Raw genomic sequence first — 23,761 nt, forward strand, 5'->3', positions numbered from 1 at the left:
ACTTAATTCACTATAAACAATGCTCTGATACCAATCTGTCACACCCCCAAACCAGAACGGCGGAAACGTTCGGGGGCGGAGGACGTCATATTCAGTATCATAACAGTTCATAGTAAGGAAAGTACACACCACCATATATATAAAAGTTTCAAAATGTTTACATAATTGTATTTGTTACATGTTCAAAAGATAAATACATAAACATCTTTCAAAAGAAGTAATTAACGCCAGCGCGTTAATCCCCAAAAGTTGGTTTCTAAATTTGCTTAGCGGTTCCCTGAGAATACAAGTTATTTCAAGGAAAAGTGTCAACAATTAAGTTGGTGAGTTCATAAGCGGTTTTGAGAAAATGTATGTCATTCCAAAGTTCGTGCGTTTTCCAAGAAAATCCCTTATTTTCTTATAAAAGTATGAGATGCATATGAATGTTCGTGTTGTGAATTGTAAATAGTTGTACTAGGAAAATCCCTTATTTTCCTATTAGCTGATTGTTTTGGATACAGGAAAATCCCTTCTTTTCCTAAAGTAACAGGCAGTCTCTAATGTCCAAGACCGAAAATCGCAAGCAACTAAAATGCTTAAAAGGTTGAGGCATAGTTTTATATAATAAAGCTATAAGAAGATCGCACTTGTTAGATGAAGAATAGTTTTAACAACTACTCATTCATAAAATCAGAATACCATAATAATTGTCTATCCGATGAGTTTTATAACCATACTAAACATAATATGCATGTGGCGACGGTCTTCAGGCGTCGAAACGTTATGACAAACTGTCACCCAAAGGACTGTAGCTAACATTCAGGGCGCGGGATCATGACTTCCCGTATAGATCTATACACATTTGATACGCTCTCCAAATGGGAGACTCTGGTTATAATAGACAGGACTTTAGGTAGTACCTTTTAACAAAAAGGTAGCATTGAAGATGTAATCGTATCACGGATTCTCAACTAAGTCTGTATTAAAATAATAGTTTTGTATGCAATGTTTATCCTCTTTCACAATGTTTGACAAAGCATAAATCATAAGTTCTTTGAATGCATAAAAATGGTTTAACAAGGATGGCTACCCTGGATACTATGCATTTTGTATAAATCTAATGCATGCAAAGTATAATAAGAGTTTTCACGTTTTCACTCGGGATCAACCGTGTGTTTACTTGTATTCTCCCCCGAAATGTATTAAAAGTACATTATAAAGTATTTGAAAGTGTATAAAAGGGGGTATGAACTCACTTGATTGAAGTGGTTGTTTTGAAGTAGTCGATAGAAGAATCGAGCAGAACTTCGACTAGTGAGAGTTGAATTCTCGGGAATCTCGGGAGTGTAGAACTTCCTTCTAGTCTTGAGTATGAAAACCGGGTGTCGGGATGCCTTCGAGTGGAAAAACACAGAGCAAAAGCGCGGGAAAAGAGAAGAATTGAACCAGAAACTCGAAACCCTAGCCTCCCTTTTATAGGAGGCTGAACCGCCTCCGTACGCTGGGCGTACGCTCTTACGCGGGGCGTAGCGTACGTCAGCGCTTACGCCAGCCTCCTGACAGACGACAAGATGTCTGCTGCCGAAGGGACTACGCCCTTATCACCTGCTACGCTGGGCATACCCCTTTACACAGGGCGTAAATCGATTTCCAGAACTTCTAAATTTCGTAATTCTCGCTTACGAGCTCCGTTTCTGGCATTTTTTATATCCACGCGAAGGTGAGACTATACTCTACAACTCTCATTTAGACTTCGTTGGCTAGTTTTGACTTTATATTTAATAATACATTTTTAGCAGGCCGAGACTAGAAAAGTCCATTAAAAATCCATAACTTCTTCATCCGACGTCCAATTTTATATGTCTTTTTACCGTTGTATTCCTATAGTTAGGGTCTTCAACTTTTGTTTAGGTTGTGTTTGCTAAAGATCGCTCGATCTCTAATTCGAGTTTTTAGCTGTCTACTGCTAGGTCAAAAACTTCGTAAAATCATAACTTCCTCATACGAAGTCAGATTTGGGCGTTCTTTTTATGTGTGTTCGCGGTTTAATGATATTTACGACTTTCATTTAGATACCTAAGGCTAAAAAGTATTTTATTGAAATTCCTCGTTTTATGCTTAACAACGCTTTACCGGTAGTGTTACGAATCTTTGATTGGTCATAACTCTTTCGTTATAACTCGGATTTTAGTATTTTTTATATTTTTGGAAACCTTATCACGATATCTACCACATAGTGTACTCAAACGGAGCTTTTTGAACATTTCATTTTCAATGATATTCTTATTACTTCACAAAGAGGTTACAAGACTCAACTTTTAGACATTACATTGACCTGAAATAACGGGTTGTTACAAAAACTCAAGAGCTTTTAACTTATGATTATTAATTAGTAATCACTAATAACTTTTTATTTTCCTTTGTTTTATAAGGCTGTAAAGTTTTGCTCATTAAAAACATTAATGTATTTGAAGAGATTTATGATTTAAATATGAAGAGTTAATATAAATGTTATAATAGATGTTTTAGTGTTTTTATGTTATTAAAAGTTATAGTGTTTATTTTTCATATTTTTTATTATTCGTTGTATATATATCTTTTTTAATACAAATGTTATAATAAATATTTTTCTATTTTTATGTTATTAAAAGTTGCAGTTCATATTTTTGTTCATACGTTTTGTTAACCGTTATATTATCATTCATTTGATATATAATTTACACAATTTTAAACGGTTTATAAAATTATCAAATAACTGTATATATCACAATGACTTAAAAGTTAAACTATAATGTTTAATAAAACTAATATGTTAACTATATATTTGTTTTACTACTAACATTTTGTTTGAAAGTAGAAATATAAAATAATAATTTGGTAAAAATTATTATTTTAACTCTATAATTATATTCTCGCGCAAAACGTATAAACCCTTTTTAAGACTCCATAAGACTCCATGATTATTTTAATTTTCTTTTTATTTACTTTTTGACACAAATGCTAGTAAAATGGTTATACTTGGAAAATTCTCATAAAAAATCAATTTAAAGTTCTAAGTATTTAAATAAAAAGAAAAGAAATACACTTTATAGGGCTGTTGCTTTTCCTCCCGCCACGGCTCGAAGTTAACACTGAGCCATGCCCCAATCTTGGTCGGCAATATGCATTCCAGGTTAGGGTTTCTGTTGACATCCAGTTTCAGAAGGAAATCTCCACTTTCTACTTTCTTCATACACGATACTTCCTCAAAAAGTATCCTGCTTGATTCTTCTCGGGTATTATATCGGCGTTCTTCTAACATTAATAATGGAGCTCCCTTTTCCCGGTTCCTTTCATCGATTTTGCACTATGGAGGGGCACGTTATCTTAGCAGCTACGCAGTTGATCAGTTCTCGGACGATGAGTACGAATGCGATTACGAGAATAACCCGGTACTTTTTCGACTCTTTCCTGTTGAATCATATGATTGTATACACAGTATTCATTACATTTCATAAAAGGGCTGCACTTTTGTTTTTTATTTGGATTTTGTTGCATACAAATACAAGTATTAACATCAAAATCTCCCTATTTGCAAATTGTTATCAACCAATTTGATGTCATTTTCTAATTAACTTATTGCATTTAAATCAATTTCAAAGTTGCATATAATCCCAGTGACTCTGAAGACCTGGTGCAGCTCATTTGGTTGTTTTTCCCTGGATTGTTATTTAACATCCTTCCATCCGTGTTCTAGCATCAATTCAGCAACCTAATTTGAAGTTTGAAATTGGAATTCACAAACTTGTTCTTGTAGGCATCATCATCAGTGGCAAATATTGACGAATGGAAATGGAAACTTAGCATGCTTTTACATAGCAACACAGAGCAAGAGATCATAACCAGAGACAAAAGAGACAAGAGAGACTATGAACAAATATCTAATCTCGCCAAGAAAATGGGCCTTTACTGGTAGTTGACTTGATATCTACATTCTTTTGTCTCTTTCCCATTCAAATTATATTCATGAATCTTGATTATGCACATATTTTTTGTTTTCCCTCCTCTCACACTAATCATCACATGCTCAGTGAAATATATGGAAAAGTAGTGGTTGCAAGCAAGGTCCCTCTTCCCAACTATCGCCCAGATCTTGATGATAAACGCCCCCAAAGAGAGGTAAAACTTTTTTCCAGTTTCTTTCAGGAAATTCTCTTACATGAAACTGGTGATGGGTATTTTAGTCTTTATGGTCCACTGAATGTAGGTAGTTATCCCATTAAGCTTGCAAAGAAGAGTAGAAGGTTTACTCCAAGAACATCTTGACCGAATGCAATTGAATTCTGGAGATGTCACGGGTGAATCTAGTCATCATGCTGAGCTGGCAAACAGGGGTAGTAATGGTAATCCAGACTCTTTAGTAGATGGATCTCTTATGGAAAAGGTTCTTCAAAGACGTAGTTTACAGATGAGAAACATGCAAAGATCTTGGGAGGTATATATTGAAAATAACTTCATAACTTCACAACAAGCCTTGAATTATCAATACATTTTCAAGTTTTCAAACAAAAGAAAACACAATTTGAATCTTGAATTGTTATTGTCATCTTCAGGAGTCACCAGAAGGAAAGAAAATGCTACAAGCTCGTATGTCTCTTCCTGCATTTAAAGAGAAAGAAAGACTCCTTCAAGCAATTGCACAGAATCAAGTTATTATCATATCTGGAGAGACTGGATGTGGGAAAACCACTCAACTTCCACAATACATTTTGGAATCTGAGATAGAATCTGGTCGTGGGGCATTCTGTAACATACTGTGTACCCAACCACGGAGAATCTCTGCCATGGCTGTTGCAGAAAGAGTTTCTTCTGAAAGGGGAGAGCCTCTTGGTGAATCAGTAATGCTTTTCTTTAATCTTCATTCTTCACTTACTTTTTATTGCTTAAAGAAAGGCTTTATAAGCAATAAATTTTTGTCTTTTTGACAGGTTGGTTATAAAGTTCGATTAGAGGGTATGAAAGGAAAAAACACTCATCTTCTTTTTTGTACAAGTGGTATTTTGCTAAGAAGGTTGCTAAGTGACCACAACTTGCATGGTGTAACACATGTTTTTGTTGATGAGATACATGAAAGAGGCATGAATGAAGGTCAGTTTTTTAATATGTTAACTTTATTTCACCTTTTATGATTGATTTCATATTTTCATTTCATTATCTTTTAATCATTTGTTCTTAATTTTCAGACTTCTTATTGATTGTATTGAAGGACCTTCTCCCACGTCGTAGGGACTTGAGATTGATACTCATGAGTGCTACATTGAATGCTGAGCTTTTTTCCAATTATTTTCAAGAAGCACCAATGATTCATATACCTGTAAGTGCTTTTATTATCTTGTTATCTTCTGCAATAATCTAATTTCATGTTTTTGAATACAGGGTTTCACTCACCCAGTGAGGGCACATTTCTTAGAAGATATACTGGAGATAACTGGTTATAAATTAACTTCTTTCAACCAAATTGATGATTATGGTCAAGAAAAGTTATGGAAAACACAAAGACAATTAGTCCCACGCAAAAGGAAAAACCAAATTACATCACTTGTTGAGGTAATCTTTATCTGGATTCCGGTCAAATTAAGTCAACTCTACTCTAATATAACTTTTGATTCTGAAAGAGACTAAAACAAGTTTGAATTTGGATGTGAATATGTTAGGATGCATTGACTCAATCAAACTTTGAGAATTATAGCTCAAAAGCTCGTGATTCTCTATCTTGTTGGAATCCAGATAACATTGGATTCAATCTTATTGAAGCAGTTTTATGTCATATTTCACGTAAAGAAAGACAAGGTGCTGTTTTAGTATTTATGACAGGGTGGGATGATATTAGTTGTTTGAAAAGTCAACTCAAAGCTCATCCTTTACTTGGAGATCCCAATAGAGTTCAACTGCTGACATGTCATGGTTCCATGGCCACATCTGAACAGGTACTGCTGACATGTCATGGTTTCCATGGCAACTTAAATTAATGTATTTGATAACTTTTGATTTTTATATTTTTTTGATTATGCAGAAACTTATATTTGAAAAACCACCTCCAAATGTGCGTAAAATAGTTCTTGCTACAAATATGGCAGAAGCAAGTATTACAATTAATGATGTGGTTTTTGTGGTTGATTGTGGAAAAGCTAAAGAGACTACATATGATGCTCTTAACAACACTCCTTGTTTGTTGCCTTCATGGATATCACAAGCATCTGCTCGCCAAGTAAGTTACCTTTTTACCCTTTGACTTTGTTGGTCAAGGTAATTGACTAATTTCTATGTTTTTGGTTGGTTTAGAGAAGGGGTAGGGCAGGGCGTGTACAACCAGGGGAATGTTTCCATCTTTACCCTCGATGTGTTTATGATGCTTTTTCTGAATATCAACTACCCGAGCTTTTAAGAACTCCTTTAAATTCTCTTTGTTTGCAAATAAAAAGTTTGGAAGTTGGAAGTATTGGAGAGTTTTTATCAGCTGCTTTGCAGCCTCCAGAGCCATTAGCTGTAAGTGTTGTTAATGTTCTTGATGAATTGAATCTTAATGAATGATTTTGAATTGCTAAATGATAAAACTGTAATTTATTCTAGGTCCAAAATGCTGTGGATTTTTTGAAGATGATTGGAGCATTAGATGAAAATGAAAATCTTACACATCTTGGTTAGTTTATAAACTTTATATTAATATATATATGAAAATTTATTTCCTAAGATTATCTTTTCTCATTTTTTTTATAGGTAAATATCTGGCAATGCTTCCATTGGATCCGAAATTAGGGAAAATGCTGATAATGGGTGCTTTTTTTCGTTGCTTTGATCCTATTCTTACAATTGTTGCTGGACTTAGTGTCAGGGATCCTTTTCTTTTGCCTCAAGAGAAGAAAGACGTGAGTAATCCAACTACTTTCACACAAGGGCATTTTGGTCTTTTCCTGATATCTTTTACATGTCTATTACAGCAAGCTAGTACAGCAAAATCAAGATTTTCTGCAAAGGATTACAGTGATCATATGGCGCTTGTTCGTGCATATGAAGGATGGAAAGAAGCTGAAAGAGAAGGATCTGCTTATGAATATTGTTGGAGGAATTTCCTTTCTGCTCAAACTCTTCAAGCTATACATTCTTTAAGGAATCAGTTTATCCATATTTTGAAAGATGCTCAGATACTTGAGACTGAATCAGGGATTAACAACAGATTGAGTCATAATCAATCATTGGTTAGAGCCATTATATGCTCAGGCCTCTTTCCTGGCATTGCATCTGTAGTGGTATGTATGCTTAATGCTTATGCTTATTTATTTAATTTACAAATTACAAATTACAAATTACAATAGAATTGATAGATAGATGAATCCATATGTTACTCAATTTTATTCTTTTTTATTTTTATTATGTGCATCAGCATAGGGAGACATCAATGTCCTTCAAAACTATGGATGATGGCCAAGTCTTACTCTATGCAGTAAGTATTAAAGAAATAGCAATGCAGTTTCATTTATTTGTTTCATATATATATTTTTTTTTATTACAACAGTATAAGTATAATTTTATTTTTCTTAAAGTAAGTTTCATTTTTGGTCACTCAATATAGCATATGATTTTACAGTTTTGGTCCCAAACAGTTTTCACTTGCATGTTTGGTTCTTATCTATTGTTTTTGTAATTTTTTTTGGCCTCTCTTCAAAGTAAAATGACTATATTTTTTAGGTAAAATTTGCAAAAATCAGCTATACTTTGGGACCTGAGTTAGTCATATTACTTAGAACAAGGATGAAAAACGTAATAAGAACCTCAAATAAGGGCCAATATTGTAAAACAATACGTTTAGGGACCAAAATTGAAAAATTCAGCTATACTTTGGGACCAAAAATAGTCATATTGCTTAGAGCAAGGATGAAAAATGTAATAAGAACCTCAAATAAGGACCAATATTTTAAAACAATACGTTTAGGGACCAAAATTGAAAAATTCAGCTATACTTTGGGACCAAAAATAGTCATATTACTTAGAACAAGGACGAAAAACGTAATAAGAACCTCAAATAAGGACCAATATTGTAAAACAATACGATTAGGGACCAAAATTGCAAAATTCAGCTATACTTTGGGACCAAAAGTAGTCATATTACTTAGAAAGAGGACCGAAAACGATATAAGAACCTCAAATAAGGACCAATATTGTAAAACAATATGTTTAGGGACCAAAATTGCAAAATTCAGCTATACTTTGGGACCAAAAGTAGTCATATTACTTAGAAAGAGGACCGAAAACGTTATAAGAACCTCAAATAAGGACCAATAGTGCAAAATAATACATATAGGGACCAAAATTGCAAAAATCAGCTATACTCTAGGACTTAAAGTAGCCATATTACTTAGAGCAAGGATGAAAAATGCTAAAAGAACCTCAAATAAGGACCAATAGTGTAAAATAATATGTTTAGGGACCAAAATTGCAAAAAATCAGCTATACTTGTGGACGAAAATGTAACTTGCTATTTTTCTTATCATATATTTGGATATCTATAGTATATAATTTATATGATATCTGTTCAGAATTCTGTGAACACACGATACCAGACAATTCCATATCCATGGCTGGTCTTTGGGGAAAAAGTCAAAGTCAACACTGTATTTATCCGGGATTCTACTGGTGTCTCTGATTCCATTTTGATCCTCTTTGGTGGTGGTGTAGTCAATGGCGTTTCGGTAATTTTGATCCTCTTTGGTGTTATTAAATGTGTCTTTCTTTTAGCTTATGCCTTTTTTTTTTTTTTCTTTTAATTAATAGCCTGGACACTTGAAAATGCTTGGTGGGTATATTGATTTCTTCATGGATCCTAATTTGGCTGATACCTATGTCATCCTAAAGAAGGAATTCGATCAGCTCCTACAAAACAAGGTCAGTTATTAATACTAACCATTACAATCTTTACAATAAATACATTAATCATTGGACTTATATAAAATTGGTTTATATATAATATAATATAATTTAATCATGTTATGTAGCTTAAAGATCCGGATCTTGACATCCACAAAGAAGGAAAATATCTCATGCTTGCAGTCCAAGAGCTGGTGTCGGGAGACCAATGCGAAGGGCGATTTGTATTCGGGCGCGAAACCAAAAGGGTAAAAGAGTCAAATGACAACGATAGCTTCACAAGAGATGGAGCAAACCCTAAAAGCTTACTCCAAACCTTGTTAATGAGAGCTGGCCACTCGCCTCCGAAATACAAAACAAAGCATTTGAAAACAAACGAATTTAGGGCGTTGGTGGAATTCAAAGGAATGCAATTTGTAGGAAAACCAAAGAAAAACAAACAACTTGCGGAAAGAGATGCGGCTGTTGAGGCGTTAGGGTGGTTGACTCACACTTCCGGTTTAAAAAAAGATGAAGATGGTGATTCGCCTCTTGATTTGACTGATAACATGTTGAAGCTTTTGAGTAAACCGAGAAAACCAAAATCGCGATAAAGCGAGTCTTGTGATTGGATACAGAATGTATAAAGTTGAAAAAAGGAGCACATGGTTTTGCTTTTTTTTTTTTTTTTTTTTTTTTTTTTTTTGTGATGTGTTTCGACCCGTTAGGATACATTGGAAAGAGGAAGAGGTTGGTGATATGGTGAGTAGTTAGATTTTGTGAAAGCAATTATTTTTAAAGCTTGGAGGGGATATTGATATCTTTTATTTAATCTTTTATAAAGATGGCTTGGCCTTTTGTTTAGAGTGTAAGTGGCCTTTGACAAATGTAGTTGTTTTCAATAATGTTAACATGGAGAATAAGTGTTTGTATATAGTTATTCACTAAAATGACCATTTACTAATCTTTTCTCATTTTCAATAACCACACAATGTAAAGATATAACAAAATATCATGATATAGTTAGTTATTGTGATTTCACAAGGCATATTTTCCAAAATCCTCTATTTTATTTCATAACCTAATCCTCTATTTTAATTCTTTGTCGCAACCTTCGTTGGAAACTAAAGTGAAATGCTAGGAGGCCAGACAACACAATATGGTTCATGCAATTGTGCCTTGGAAGCCAAAGACCTTCAACAATCAGTCATGTATGTTGGTTACAAGTATGGATTACCATTTCTAATGATTTAAGACAGTTTATGAAAAGTACCTATGAACTTAAATGTAAGCTTCATCAAGCTGTTTAATCTTCAGTAGGATGCCAATATGATGGAAGCTCGACAAGTACTTCAACAATCGCATGCCTTAAATTTGTATCTTTTCTGTTCAGTTTAATCATGTTTGGTTTATTTATGGTAAACATATTATGTTTATTATATTGAAGTCAAACTACAAATCAATAATGCAAACAACATTTTATTCATTTAAATCAAATGTGGGAAAATAACCCCATGTTTGGATACATGTATCCTTACTTGAATAAACATGCTTTGACATATCAACTGATAATAGAGGTCGAGAACTTAGATGAGTATGCCCTTTTTAATGGGCACCAACTACATGTTTCAACTTATCGCTCCTCTCCTTGTGATGGTATACAATCGTTATTATGGGACCAATCGGCTTGACATTTTCCAATAACTATGCTCTAATGTCATCTCTTCCTCAGGTATCTCTCATTTAAGGAATATGGAAAAAGATTCACTACCCCTATGTAGATCTGGCAAACGTGTCGAGTCGTTTCAGGGTGGTGTTGTGTCAAGACATTAAACAGATTAAGAGGGTTTGATCCTAACCCGACCTGTTTAATTATTTTATCATGTCGTTTCAGCCCGTTTATTTTTCATGTTGGGTTTCGGGTTAAGGTTTATGTTTTGTCATGTCGGGTTGATAATGGTTGGAGGAGTGGGTTTTGAGAATACAAAGTGACGAGTATGAGGAGATGGGTTGGCACTGTTGTCCAAAAATGTATACGATGGAGGAGAGGATGGTCTCATGGGAGCAAATAGAAAAACGTTTTCATTGAAAACGAAATAGAGTAAAACTAAGAATATTTTTAGTGGAGAGGTCTAAAAATTTGTAGCCTCTATGGTGACATGTGAAACTGAGGAAGATACAAGGGGATAATAATTTGTGAGGAGTGTTCATGTGGGGATAACATAAGCACCAAGAGACACGAAGATCTATGTATGATGAAATTTGGCAAAAAAAAAACGTTTAGAGTATGGGGAATTGTTTTAAAAGGTGGTGAAAGGAATGATACTTATGAGATGGGCAACCATGTGAAGAGCCTCAACCAAAATGTGGGTGGAACATGAGCTTGAAATAGAACAGATGGTGTTGTTAATGATGCATATCATATTTCCCGTTTTGTTGGGATGTATATGACATGAGAAATAGATATGAATTTCATTGGTGTTACAAATATTGTGAAAGGAGGTGTTATTAACTCCCCCAATTATCACTATGAAATGATTTGATATCCCATTTGAATTGATTTTTAACATATGCACAAAAAAAAGAAACTTTGAATAGACTTTAGATTTTAAGCGTAAAGGGTACATACTCACGAAATATGAAAATCGGTCTAAAAAGAGAACATCATATTTTATGCCACTATGACCTTGAATTGATGAAGTCCAAACATCAGAATGAACAATTTGGAAATGATAGTTTGCAACTGACTAAGAAAAGGAAAATAAAAGTCTAATATGTTTGCCTAACCGACAGGCTTGACATAGAATGCTAGACACTTTATTTTTTTCAATAAATTAAGTTAGTTTATAACAAATGATGAAAAACTTGATTTCCAAGATGACCGGGATTTTTAGAAGAGATGGACCAATGGACATAAGTGCTTGAGGAGTAGAAAGAGTGATGAGGTAAAGACCTCCAGTGCTGTCACATTGAAGGAGGAATTGGTTAGTTCGATAATATTTCACAGAAAAACCAAACTTATCAAATTCTATAATTCATTGGTTATCACAAGTAAAATGATGTATTAAAATAAGATTTTTGACAATTTGAAGAGTGATGAGAACATGATTTAAATGGAGAGAACGGTAGGAATCAGAAGTAAGATTGGAGTGTCCCGTTTGAGTAACAGGTTTTTGGATCCATCATCGAAAAATATAGATAATGAGTTACACATAGGACTACTAGTATTGAGAACACTTGAAATGGAATGGAGATGAGAGGTGGATCCAGAATCCATGTACAAACCACCGTTAATCAAGTTTGTAACAACGTAAATTTTCAAAACAATTTTTCATTTTTAAAACATACACATACTCATAAAATATTGTCAAAACATATTGTGTCAATTGTTATCATCACAAAACATCTCCCCAGAATCTCAAACATAAACTCCATAAGTGTGTACGAATCATGCCGGCGCCTTCCCGCGCTCATCACTAGTACCTGAAACACATAACACAACAACTGTAAGCAAGAATGCTTAGTGAGTTCCCCAAAATACCGCATACAACATATACGCCACTCAGGCTATAATACGACCTTACGGTCGATGTGTCTCAGCGGGACCCTCCAGTCCCGTAGCTCGTTGGACCCTCTGGTCCGGTCATAGCTCATTGGACCCTCCGGTCCGGTCCATAACATCATACACATAAATATATCACATAGCACATAAACTCATACGTAACACATAAGACCCTCTGGTCAACACATAATACCACTCTAGGTAACGTATAGTGAGAAGACTCACCTCGATGTCTCGGTAAGTATCTGACTCGGTAGAAATGTGATCTAGCCTCCACCTAATCACATAAGGTAAATACTCTCATAAATACACTGTACTCAACCCTAAAAGCCAACAAGTCAACAATCAAACTTTGACCCGACTCGTCGAGTGCACTAGGGCGACTCGGCAAGTCCACACGTGTCCACTGACTCTCTTAGTCCTTCTCTTGGCACGTCGAGTACTTCCCCTGACTCGACGAGTTCCACCTGGCATGAATCGCGGGGCCACCCCGACTCAACTCACCGAGTCTCAAGAACAACTCGGTGAGTTCTAACTTGAACTCAGACTCCCCTGACTCACCGAGTTATTCCCCAACTCGGCAAGTCCACTCACTGAGTGATTAACGGGTAACCTTCATACTACTCGCCGAGTCTGTTCTTCGGACTCGGCGAGTTCATGCCATGCACAAACTCTATACAACTCCTGAGGTCAGATCTGTTCCATACAATCATAGATCTGGCCTCCCCAAGCATGATAATCACGTAAAGTTCGGACCTTGGCACTCATATAACATCTAAATGGTCCAAAATGGTGATTTAGCCCCAAAAATGACATTCCTAGCTCATGGCTCCCAAAAGGACTCATAAAGCTCCAAGGGTTAAGGCCTATGGACCGCTTTGGGTCCAGATCCAGAACACAAACTCAAGAAGGGACCAAATGCTCCGCATAATCAACCTCTAAAAGGGTTAGAAAACCCTAATACTAAGAATCAACACCAAAAACTGAAGAAGGTCCGAGAATAATACCTCAATACAATCTCTATGAGCTCAAAACCACCAAAATCGCACCTCCTTCATCCTCCTCTTTCCTTGAACACTTCCTTCTTGCAAAAACACCCACAAAAGGTTCAAGAATAGCATCTCCTTCCTCACAAACGCTCTAGATCTCTTAGGGTTTCTCTCTGGGGGTTGGTGGCCGCAAATGACGGCCCTAAGACCCTTTAAATAGGTCTTAAACCCTGGAAATTAGGGTTTCATTAAACAGCATGGACTCGCCGAGTCCACTCATGAACTCGCCGAGTCCAGCTGTGAACTCGCATACGAATTCGCGACCATACTCGGCGAGTCTAGACGCCAACTCGCCGAGTCTCCCCTCAACACCCAAAAATAAAAGAACAAAATATAATACCCGGGAAACCGGATGTTACAATTCTCCCCCACTAGAATCAGACTTCGCCCTCGAAGTCTCACTCTGCAGAAAACTCCGGATGCTGCTCCCGCATCTCACGCTCTGGTTCCCAAGTCAACTCTGACCCTTTCCGATGCTGCCACTGGACCTGCACCAGAGGCACTTCCTTGTTCCTCAAAACCTTGATCTTCCGATCCCTGATCGCCACCGGTCTCTCAGCATAATTCAGGTTTGCATCCACCTGAATATCTTCTAATGGCACCACTGCCGACTCATCGGCTATACACTTTCGCAACTGTGACATGTGGAAAGTGTCATGAATCTAACCCAACTCTGCTGGCAACTCCAAACGACAGGCTACCCTGCCTACCCTCGTGATCACCCTGAAAGGACCAATATATCGGGGCCCCAACTTGCCCTTCTTCCTGAATCGGATCACTCCTTTCCAAGGAGAGACCTTCAGGAGCACAAAGTCGCCGACCTGAAACTCGAGCTCGGACCGGCGTCTGTCCGCATAACTCTTCTAACGACTCTGAGCGGTCAACAACCTTTGTCTGACCTGCTGGATCTGCTCTGTCGCCTGAAGCACAATCTCAGTGCTGCCCATCACACGTTGCCCTACTTCTCCCCAGCAAATAGGGGTTCGACACCTCCTTCCATACAACAGCTCAAAGGGCGGCATGCCAATGCTCGAATGATGGCTGTTGTTATAAGAAAACTCCGCCAAGGGCAAATACATGTCCCAACTCCCGCCGAAATCCAACACACATGCCCGGAGCATGTCCTTGAGCGTCTGAATAGTCCGCTCACTCTGCCCATCAGTCTGTGGGTGGTATGCGGTACTAAAATGCAGTTTCGTACCCAATTCCTCATGAAAATTCTTCCAGAATCTGGAAGTGAAACGTACATCTCGATCTGAGACAATCGAGATCGGCACTCCATGCCGCGATACCACCTCTCTCACATACATCTCTGCCAACTTCTCCGCAGAAGAGCTCTCACTGATGGCCAGGAAGTAATCACTCTTCGTCAACCTGTCCACAATCACCCAAATTGCATCGACATCCCTCGCGGTCCTTGGCAATTTGGTGATGAAATCCATGGTAATCTGTTCCCATTTCCACTCGGGAATCTCTAATGGCTGCAGCTTACCATGTGGACGCTGGTGCTCGACCTTCACCCTACGACATGTCAAGTAGCTCTCTACAAACCATGCGACATCCCTCTTCATACAGGGCCACCAATAATCCTTTTCCAGGTCCAAATACATCTTAGTGGCCCCGGGATGGATCGAAAATTTCGATCGATGAGCCTCTTCCATCAAAATGGTACGCGTTCCGCCCACAGATGGTACCCATATCCGACCCTGAAATGTCATAAGCCCCCGGCTATCGGTAACTAATTCCGATACCAGCCCGACAACTCGCTCTCTCTTCTAGCTTTCTGGTTTCACAGCCTCAGCCTGGGCCCCACGAATAGCATCCAACACCGGGGTCATCATTGTCAATCTCAAACAGACATCTCGAAATGGGGCGCCCTCCGCCCTACGACTCAAAGCATCGGCTACAACATTAGCCTTGCCCAGGTGGTACAGGATCTCACAATCATAATCCTTGACCACGTCCAACCACCTCCTCTGGCGCATATTCAGGTTGGGCTGATCCATCAAATACTTCAATCTCTTGGGGTCCGTGTATATCGTACACCGAACCCCATACACATAATGTCGCCAGATCTTGAGAGCGAACACTACCGCTCCTAGCTCCAAATCATGAGTGGGATATCTCGACTCATGAGGCTTAAGCTGCCTCGATGCATCACAATATACCACAAAATCTTCCATCCCTTCCGGAATGGCTAACACTGGGGCTTCGCATAATTTCTGGCAAAGTGTCTCGAACGAGGTCTGCTGCTCCGGACCCCAAGAAAACGCAACACCCTTCCGGGTCAACTTGGTAAGTGGCACGCCGATCTTGGAGAAATCCTTAATAAATCTCCGATAATAGCCGACCAAACCCAGAAAACTCCTGATCTCGGTGGGTGATCTCGGCACCTCCCACCTCATGACCGCCTCAATCTTGGCCGGATCGACCAATATCCCATTCTGGTTAACAAGGTGCCCCAGAAACTGAACCTCTCGTAGCCAGAACTCATATTTGGAGAACTTGGCATAAAGCCTCTCCAATCTCAGAAGTCCGAGGATCTCCGTCAAATGCTCCTCATGCTGCTCTCTAGATCTTGAATACACCAATATGTCATCGATGAACACGATCACCGAGCGATCTAAAATCGGTCTGCACACCCTATTCATGAGATCCATGAACACCGCCGGTGCGTTGGTGAGTCCGAAAGGCATCACCACGAACTCGTAATGCCCATAACGAGTCCGAAATGCTGTCTTCTGGATGTCCTCCTCCCGCACCCTCACCTGATGATAACCAGACCTCAAAGATGCTCCCTGCAACTGATCGAACAAATCATCGATCCTCAGCAATGGGTAACGGTTCTTGACCGTTAGCTTATTCAGCTCACGATAATCAATGCACATCCGGAGTGAGCCATCCTTCTTCTTGACAAAAAGGATAGGCGCCCCCCCATGGCAAACTGCTCGGCCTGATAAACCCCTTCCCCAGCAGCTCCTGAAGCTGCGAGGATAACTCCTGCATCTCTGGAGGCGCAAGGCGATATGGCGCCTTGGCGATAGGCGCAACTCCCGGAACCAATTTAATACCGAACTCTACCTGCCTCTCCGGAGGCACACCCGACAACTCCTCTGGAAACACATCCAGATACTCACGCACTATCGGGACCTCATCAATTGACTTCGGTCTCTCTGAATCAACCCTCACATCTATCACATATGCCACAAATCCCCTATAGCCCTGCTGTAGACTCTGTCTCGCTCTGGCGGCCGAACAAAATGCTGACCCCGAGCGTGTACCCTCGCCGTACACCGTAAGAACTCCCCCACTAGGGTCTCGAATCATCACCAATTGACGCTCACAATCTATCACAGCTCCATATCGTCTCAACCAATCCATACCGACTATAACACACACGTCCCCCATCGCGATAGGAACCAGATCTATCGGAAACTCCACACCGAAGATCTCAAGGACACATCCTCGAATCACATCCGAAGCATACACTGCTCGCTCATCAGTTATGGAAACTCGCAGAGGCCGATCCAATGCCTCTCTACGGATACTAATATGCTGACTAAATGCTATGGAAACAAACGACCGACTCGCACCCGAGTCAAATAATACCAACGCAGGCACAAAACTCATAAAAAAAGTACCTACGCATACCATCATATAAGCATAAAAAAAACTCAACTCAAATAAAAGATGGAAAAAGGATACATACCAGCCACAACATCGGGCGCCGCACAGACCTCCTCCGCGGTCAACTGAAATGCTCTCCCACGAGCCTTTAGGGCCTCGACCTTCACTGGCCGATCCTCGGTAGTCCTAGCAGCAGACGAAGATCCCTGTGCTGATCCCTAAACAAGCTGTGGGCACTCGGCCCTCCGATGGCCGGTCTGGTTGTAATGAAAGCAAACCGAAAATCCTTTGGGGCAATCCCTCGCGATATGCCCCTCCTTCCCACACTTGTAACATACCCCCACCCTGCACGACCCCTCGTAACTCTTACCGCACTTCCCACAAGTGCGGCCCTTCGCGCCCCCAGATCTCGAATCAGCGGGTCTAGCCCGCTTGGCTGCCGGCTGAGACTGAGTCGGCCGCTTATCCACCCTTTGTGACTCGGCCTCCTCCCTGGCCTGAGTCTCCAACTCGATCTCCCTCTTCCGGGCATTTTCATGGAGCTCAAAAAATGTATGGTAAGTCGAGTTTGCCATGAACTCCCGAATATCTCTCCTCACAACACTCAGATAATGGCTCATACGAGCCTGCTCAGATGACACCTGCTCAGGGCAAAACATCGCCCTCTCATGAAACTTCCTGGTGATCACTGCCACAGAATCAATACCCTACTTGAGGGTCAAGAACTTCTGAATCAACCGTTCCCTCTTCACCGGGGGAACATACTCCTCTCTGAACATAGCGGTGAACCTCTCCCAGGTCACCTCGGAAATCTCAGCCAAAGTGAAGTTCGCCGTCACGAACTTCCACCAATCCTTCGCTCCCAGGCGGAGCTGGTTCAAGGCGAACCGAACCCTCAAGTGCTCTGGACAAGAACATGTATAGAAACATCCCTCAATGTCAGAGATCCACCTCATAGCAGCAATCGGGTCCTACGTGCCGTCGAACTCTGGTGGCTTCGTGTTGCTGAACTCCCGGAACAACAACGAGTCACCTCCCTGAGGTCTGGCAGCAGCAACAACAGCAGTAGCTGCAGCTGCAGCAGTCTCAGTCAATGCTGCGCACCGCTCATCAAAAGTCTCAATCAACGTGGTCTTGATGTCCCCAAACATCTCGGGAATCTCAGCCCGAATGGTAGCAACCACCTCCTCATGAATCAATCGACGGATCTCCTCGTCGCTGACACCACTGCTCTCAGGTGTGTGTCGAGTCCCAACCATGATGCCTCTGAAATACAACAAAGAAATTATCAGAGACTCGATCGAGCATACACATACTCGATGACGCAACCCTACTTATCCTCCGTTGTCCAAAAGATTCTTACTTGGAATGCCCACTGATCCGGTGTCTTCAGTAGTACGGGCCCAATACTACTGACCACACCGCATCAACATTCACTCCAAGTCCTCCTCCTTGGATCTTGGATTACAAGTACTCTATCTTCATGAGCTCCTAACTGCTATCTACTCGCTCTCGAAGCATCTCAGCAGCAGAAATCTCCTAGGCTAAGGCATCACAAATCAGGCCACTCTAGTCCTAATATGTATACCTAGCCTACTCTAGCATGCATAATGTAATATAATATATCTCATAACATATAATTTAAGGGTACTTTTGGGGATTCACCGTTCGAGCGCTGGCTGATCGTACACACGACTCTGCTCTGTTTGTCTCAAAACTCTTTTTATTCTTTTAAAAAATTTTACTTCATTATCAAAATTTTCCTCAAATCTTTGAGTTCAGATACGCCCGAAGATGCATCCGAATCCCTCAAACCAAGGCTATGATACCAACTTGTAACAACTTAAATTTTCAAAACAATTTTTCATTTTTAAAACATACACATACTCATAAAATATTGTCAAAACATTTTGTGTCAATTGTTATCATCACAAAACATCTCCCCAGAATCTCAAACATAAACTCCATAAGTGTGTACGAATCATGTCGGCGCCTTCCCGCGCTCATCACTAGTACCTGAAACACATAACACAACAACTGTAAGCAAGAATGCTTAGTGAGTTCCCCAAAATACCGTATACAACATATACGCCACTCGAGGCTATAATATGACCTTACGGTCGATGTGTCTCAGCGGGACCCTCCAGTCCCGTAGCTCGTTGGACCCTCTGGTCCGGTCATAGCTCGTTGGACCCTCCGGTCCGGTCCATAACATCATACACATACATATATCACATAGCACATAAACTCATAAGTAACACATAAGACCCTCTGGTCAACACATAATACCACTCTAGGTAACGTATAGTGAGAAGACTCACCTCGATGTCTTGGTAAGTATCTGACTCGGTAGAAATGTGATCTAGCCTCCGCCTAATCACATAAGGTAAATACTCTCAAAAATTCAATGTACTCAACCCTAAAAGCCAACAAGCCAACAGTCAAACTTTGACCCGACTCGTCGAGTGCACTAGGGCGACTCGGCGAGTACACACGTGTCCACTTACTCTCTTAGTCCTTCTCTTGGCACGTCGAGTACTTCCCATGACTCGACAAGTTCCACCTGGCATGAATCGCGGGGCCACCCCGACTCAACTCACCGAGTCTCAAGAACAACTCGGCGAGTTCCAACTTGAACTCAGACTCCCCTGACTCTCCCTGAATCACCGAGTTATTCCCCAACTCAGCAAGTCCACTCACTGAGTGATTAACGGGAAACCTTCATACTACTCGCCGAGTCTGTTTTTCAGACTCGGCGAGTTCATGCCATGCACACACTCTATACAACTCATGAGGTCAGATCTGTTCCATACAATCATAGATCTGGCCTCCCCTAACATGATAATCATGTAAAGTTCGGACCTTGGCACTAATATAACATCTAAATGGCCCAAAGTGGTGATTTAGCCCCAAAAATGATATTCCTAGCTCATGGCTGCCAAAAGGACTCATAAAGCTCCAAGGGTTAAGGCCTCTGGACCTCTTTGGGTCCAGATCCAGAACATAAACTCGAGAAGGGACCAAATGCTCCGCATAATCAACCTCTAAAAGGGTTAGAAAACCCTAACACTAAGAATCAACACCAAAAACTGAAGAAGGTCCGAGAATAATACCTCAAAACAATATCTATAAGCTCGAAAACCACCAAAATCGCACCTCCTTCAGCCTCCTCTTGCTTTGAACACTTCCTTCTTGCAAAAACACCCACAAAAGGTTCAAGAATAGCATCTCCTTCCTCACAAACACTCTAGATCTCTTAGGGTTTCTCTCTGGGGGTTGGTGGCCGCAAATAACGGCCCTAAGACCCTTTAAATAGGTCTCAAACCCTGGAAATTAGGGTTTCATTAAACAGCGTGGACTCGCCGAGTCCAATCATGAACTCGCCGAGTCCAGCTGTGAACTCGCATACGAATTCGCGACCATACTCGGCGAGTCTAGACGCCAACTCGTTGAGTCTCCCCTCAACACCCAAAAATAAAAGAACAAAATATAATACTTGGGAAACCGGATGTTACAAAGTCATTTAACGAAATTGTATTGAACAATTGTTGGAGATTGGTGGTGTCATTTTCATTTGGGTCGGTATTAAAAACTTGCTTGCTATGTTCTTTATTATTTAGGCCAATATTAAAAAAACTTGTGCATGCTGTCCAAAAGTTTGGGTTGGGCTGGCATATTGGATTGGCGAGGATCATGTGCAATTATTCTTTGGACTACCAAAGTTGGCTAGGAGCTAGCAAGGCGCTTGGGTGCGACAAGCCTCCTTGCTGTGCATGGTGCACACCCTTTTTCCCTATATATACCCACATTTTTTACCTCATTTCTCACAACTTCCTTATACATATTCCTCTTTCTCTCAAACTTTCCGCAACATTCTTGAGAGCTCAGTTTAGGAGTTTTTAGAAACTAGTGGAGAGACTCTAAAGCTCCATAAGGCCCGATAAAATAGATCTTTTGGGTTGGGATTTTGTCCGTGTATTTTTCTTGATTTTTGCTAAAACCTCTGTAAGTTAAGCTACACACTTTTGTTTTCAGTGTAACTTATAATTATAGTAATAAGTCATTATTATGAATTTATAAATAAGATTTATCAGTAATTCCATGTTATCATACTTATTGATCTACTTACTGGAGATGCGTCTAGAATGGTCACATTGGCTTGGTTGTTGGATTTAAGAAAAGATATTACGCCGAAATGATCCTGCCTCCCAACTGTCCTGCCTAGCTGATCCTTACTTGATAGATTTTGATGTAGACATTATGATTAGTGAGGAATCGAGATTACTATTAGTCACCAGGATCTTTAGACTAAGACTTTGTATTAATCATACTTAGGTCACGTTAAGGGAGTATCTAAGGTGTTAAGCGAAACTCTACCTAGATCACCAGTTACCCATCTAAGTCAGGTGAGCACATAGTTACTTTCGGCTTACACATAGATATGAAGTATTCTTAAATTCTATATGTGCTTATATCCGTGTTTTTGACATGTGTGTTATATGCGATAAAGTAATATGATTTTACTTGTATAAATTAATTTATCATATTTTAATTTCATTAGGGGTAGTAAGGGTTTTAGGGAATAAAATAATGGTGGGAGGCCATGTATTGTCTATCCATATTACCGGGACCAGTCATCTAACTCAATATAAATGTGACATCCCTAAAATCACGGCCAGAAAATACCGGTTTCATTTATGCTTTTGGAATAATTTCAGAGTAAATCCATTTGATTTAAAAGAGTTGCGGAATTTGTTCCCAAAAACAAAACGTGATAAAATAATATTTACCAAAACATTTAATAAAGAAATGTATTTTCATTATATAATCAAAACTCGGGATGTCATGTTCCGATACAGACCATAAAGCATAAACGATAACATTACAAGTCATTCAACAAATATATACATATACAGACTTGTAAACAAAACAACTTGATGATTCATCCATCTTATGCCCTTGCGCCACTTCCTGTAATACAAATAAACTGAGTGGGTCAGGCTTGGGAGCCTGGTGAGCATATAGGGTTTTCAACCCACAATAAATAATTAAGTTAATTTTCATCAACCAACAATAACCCAATTACCCATTCCCGTTATTCTCACTTTACATCCCTAAAATAACTAACACAAGGGACCTAGTCTAAGAATATTTCATCGGGGCGACAACACATGCTTCGGGGGTTTCCCAACAATATATGTCAAATAAGGCAACCATGAGGGGGATGGAGTACAACGAATGAAAACCCAAGTTCATTAACACCTACAGGTGGCGAGCCTGCTAGCGTTCCACAGGACTGTCTAGAAAAGTCTATGGTCGTCATCTAAACTCCACTAGATGACTGAATCAAAAACAACATCGAGGTCTCTCATCTGTTTATCACACATCAACTATCTACCCATGTTCTACCCAACATATTAGTAGATAAAAATATATATTTTTATACATAGTTTAAAACCTGTATAGCATTCTCATTCAATACATATTCCAAACAACAGATGAGACACATACACATAACACATATTTCATAGAGAATAAATCATATCTATGAGATTGAAGAAAGTGAATATACATTCACACATATAACAACAAATTATACACATAACACGTATTTCGTATAAAATACTTCATAATTATGCATTAGAAGAAAGTAACTACACACTCACTTGATCAGAAGATGATCGGACAGCACTACGACTTGTAGAAGCAGTATTCTTCGGTAGATCTGGAAGATCTTCACACAAACCGGGCTCCTCGTGGGCAGAGCTTCGGCTCGGAAACTCTTTTCTTCTCGGGATCTTCGGGCTTTGGGACTCGCTTCGGGTCTTGGGATGATACCGGGGCTTTGGGATATTTCTTGCACGTAAATCGAGGTAAAACGGGAGAGTGAGGAAAGAAAATAGCAACCCTAAATGGCTTGCCCTTCAAATCTATTTATAGGGCAAAATTTGCCCTTGCCACGTCGTGACACCTTTTTCCACGTCGTGGGCTTGGTCCTCACTGCATGCGTCATCGCAAGCTGCGTCTGGGGGACTCCAGGAGGTGTCAGAAGACTTGCCACGTCGTGGCACTGCTTGCCACGTTGTGGTATCTGACAGTTTTGGGGTTTCGCGCCCCGAACTACAGAAATTCATAACTTTCGCATACGAACTCCATTTTGGACGTTCTTTATATCGACACGTAGGTGAGATTATGATCTACAAATCTCGTTTAGACTACGTTGGTTAATTTTGAATTTATTTTTAATATATTATAAATATATTACTTATATATTATTTTTAGTAGGCCGGGACAGGAAAACTCCGTTATAAATTCATAACTTCTTCATCCGACGTCCGTTTTTGCCTATCTTTTTATCGTTTCACTACTATTAACGAGATATTCGATTTCCGTTTAGTTAGTTTTGGCTAAAAATCGCTCGATCTCAAATCGAGTATTTGGGCTGCATACTGCTAAGTTGAAACTTCAGAAAATCATAACTTCCTCATACGAAGTCAGATTTGGGCGTTCTTTTTATGCACACTCTCGGTTTAACAAACTCTTCAACTTTCATTTAGATTACTAAGGCTAGATATTTCTCTATCTTAAATTCGTATTTTACGTCATTCGGCGTCGTGCCGATTCTGTCGCGAAACTTCGACAGATCATAACTTCTTCGTTA

At 39.6% G+C, this 23,761-nt stretch overlaps 1 protein-coding gene across 1 annotated transcript; it reads left to right on the forward strand.

Moving 5' to 3' along the window:
* Positions 1-3,079: 3,079 nt before the first annotated feature.
* LOC111898337 (DExH-box ATP-dependent RNA helicase DExH3) lies at positions 3,080-9,726 on the forward strand. The gene is made up of 18 exons (XM_023894265.3): positions 3,080-3,413; positions 3,779-3,933; positions 4,053-4,140; positions 4,229-4,456; positions 4,575-4,859; positions 4,950-5,109; positions 5,205-5,335; positions 5,398-5,568; positions 5,676-5,948; positions 6,035-6,229; positions 6,304-6,507; positions 6,592-6,661; positions 6,739-6,887; positions 6,960-7,268; positions 7,403-7,462; positions 8,556-8,708; positions 8,791-8,901; positions 9,012-9,726. Exons 1-18 carry the CDS (start codon positions 3,144-3,146, stop codon positions 9,474-9,476), a joined length of 3,477 nt encoding a protein of 1,158 aa, XP_023750033.1. The 5' UTR covers positions 3,080-3,143; the 3' UTR covers positions 9,477-9,726.
* Positions 9,727-23,761: the final 14,035 nt, after the last annotated feature.

Source organism: Lactuca sativa, chromosome 5 (genome assembly GCF_002870075.4).
Source record: "Lactuca sativa cultivar Salinas chromosome 5, Lsat_Salinas_v11, whole genome shotgun sequence".
NCBI lineage: Eukaryota > Viridiplantae > Streptophyta > Magnoliopsida > Asterales > Asteraceae > Lactuca > Lactuca sativa.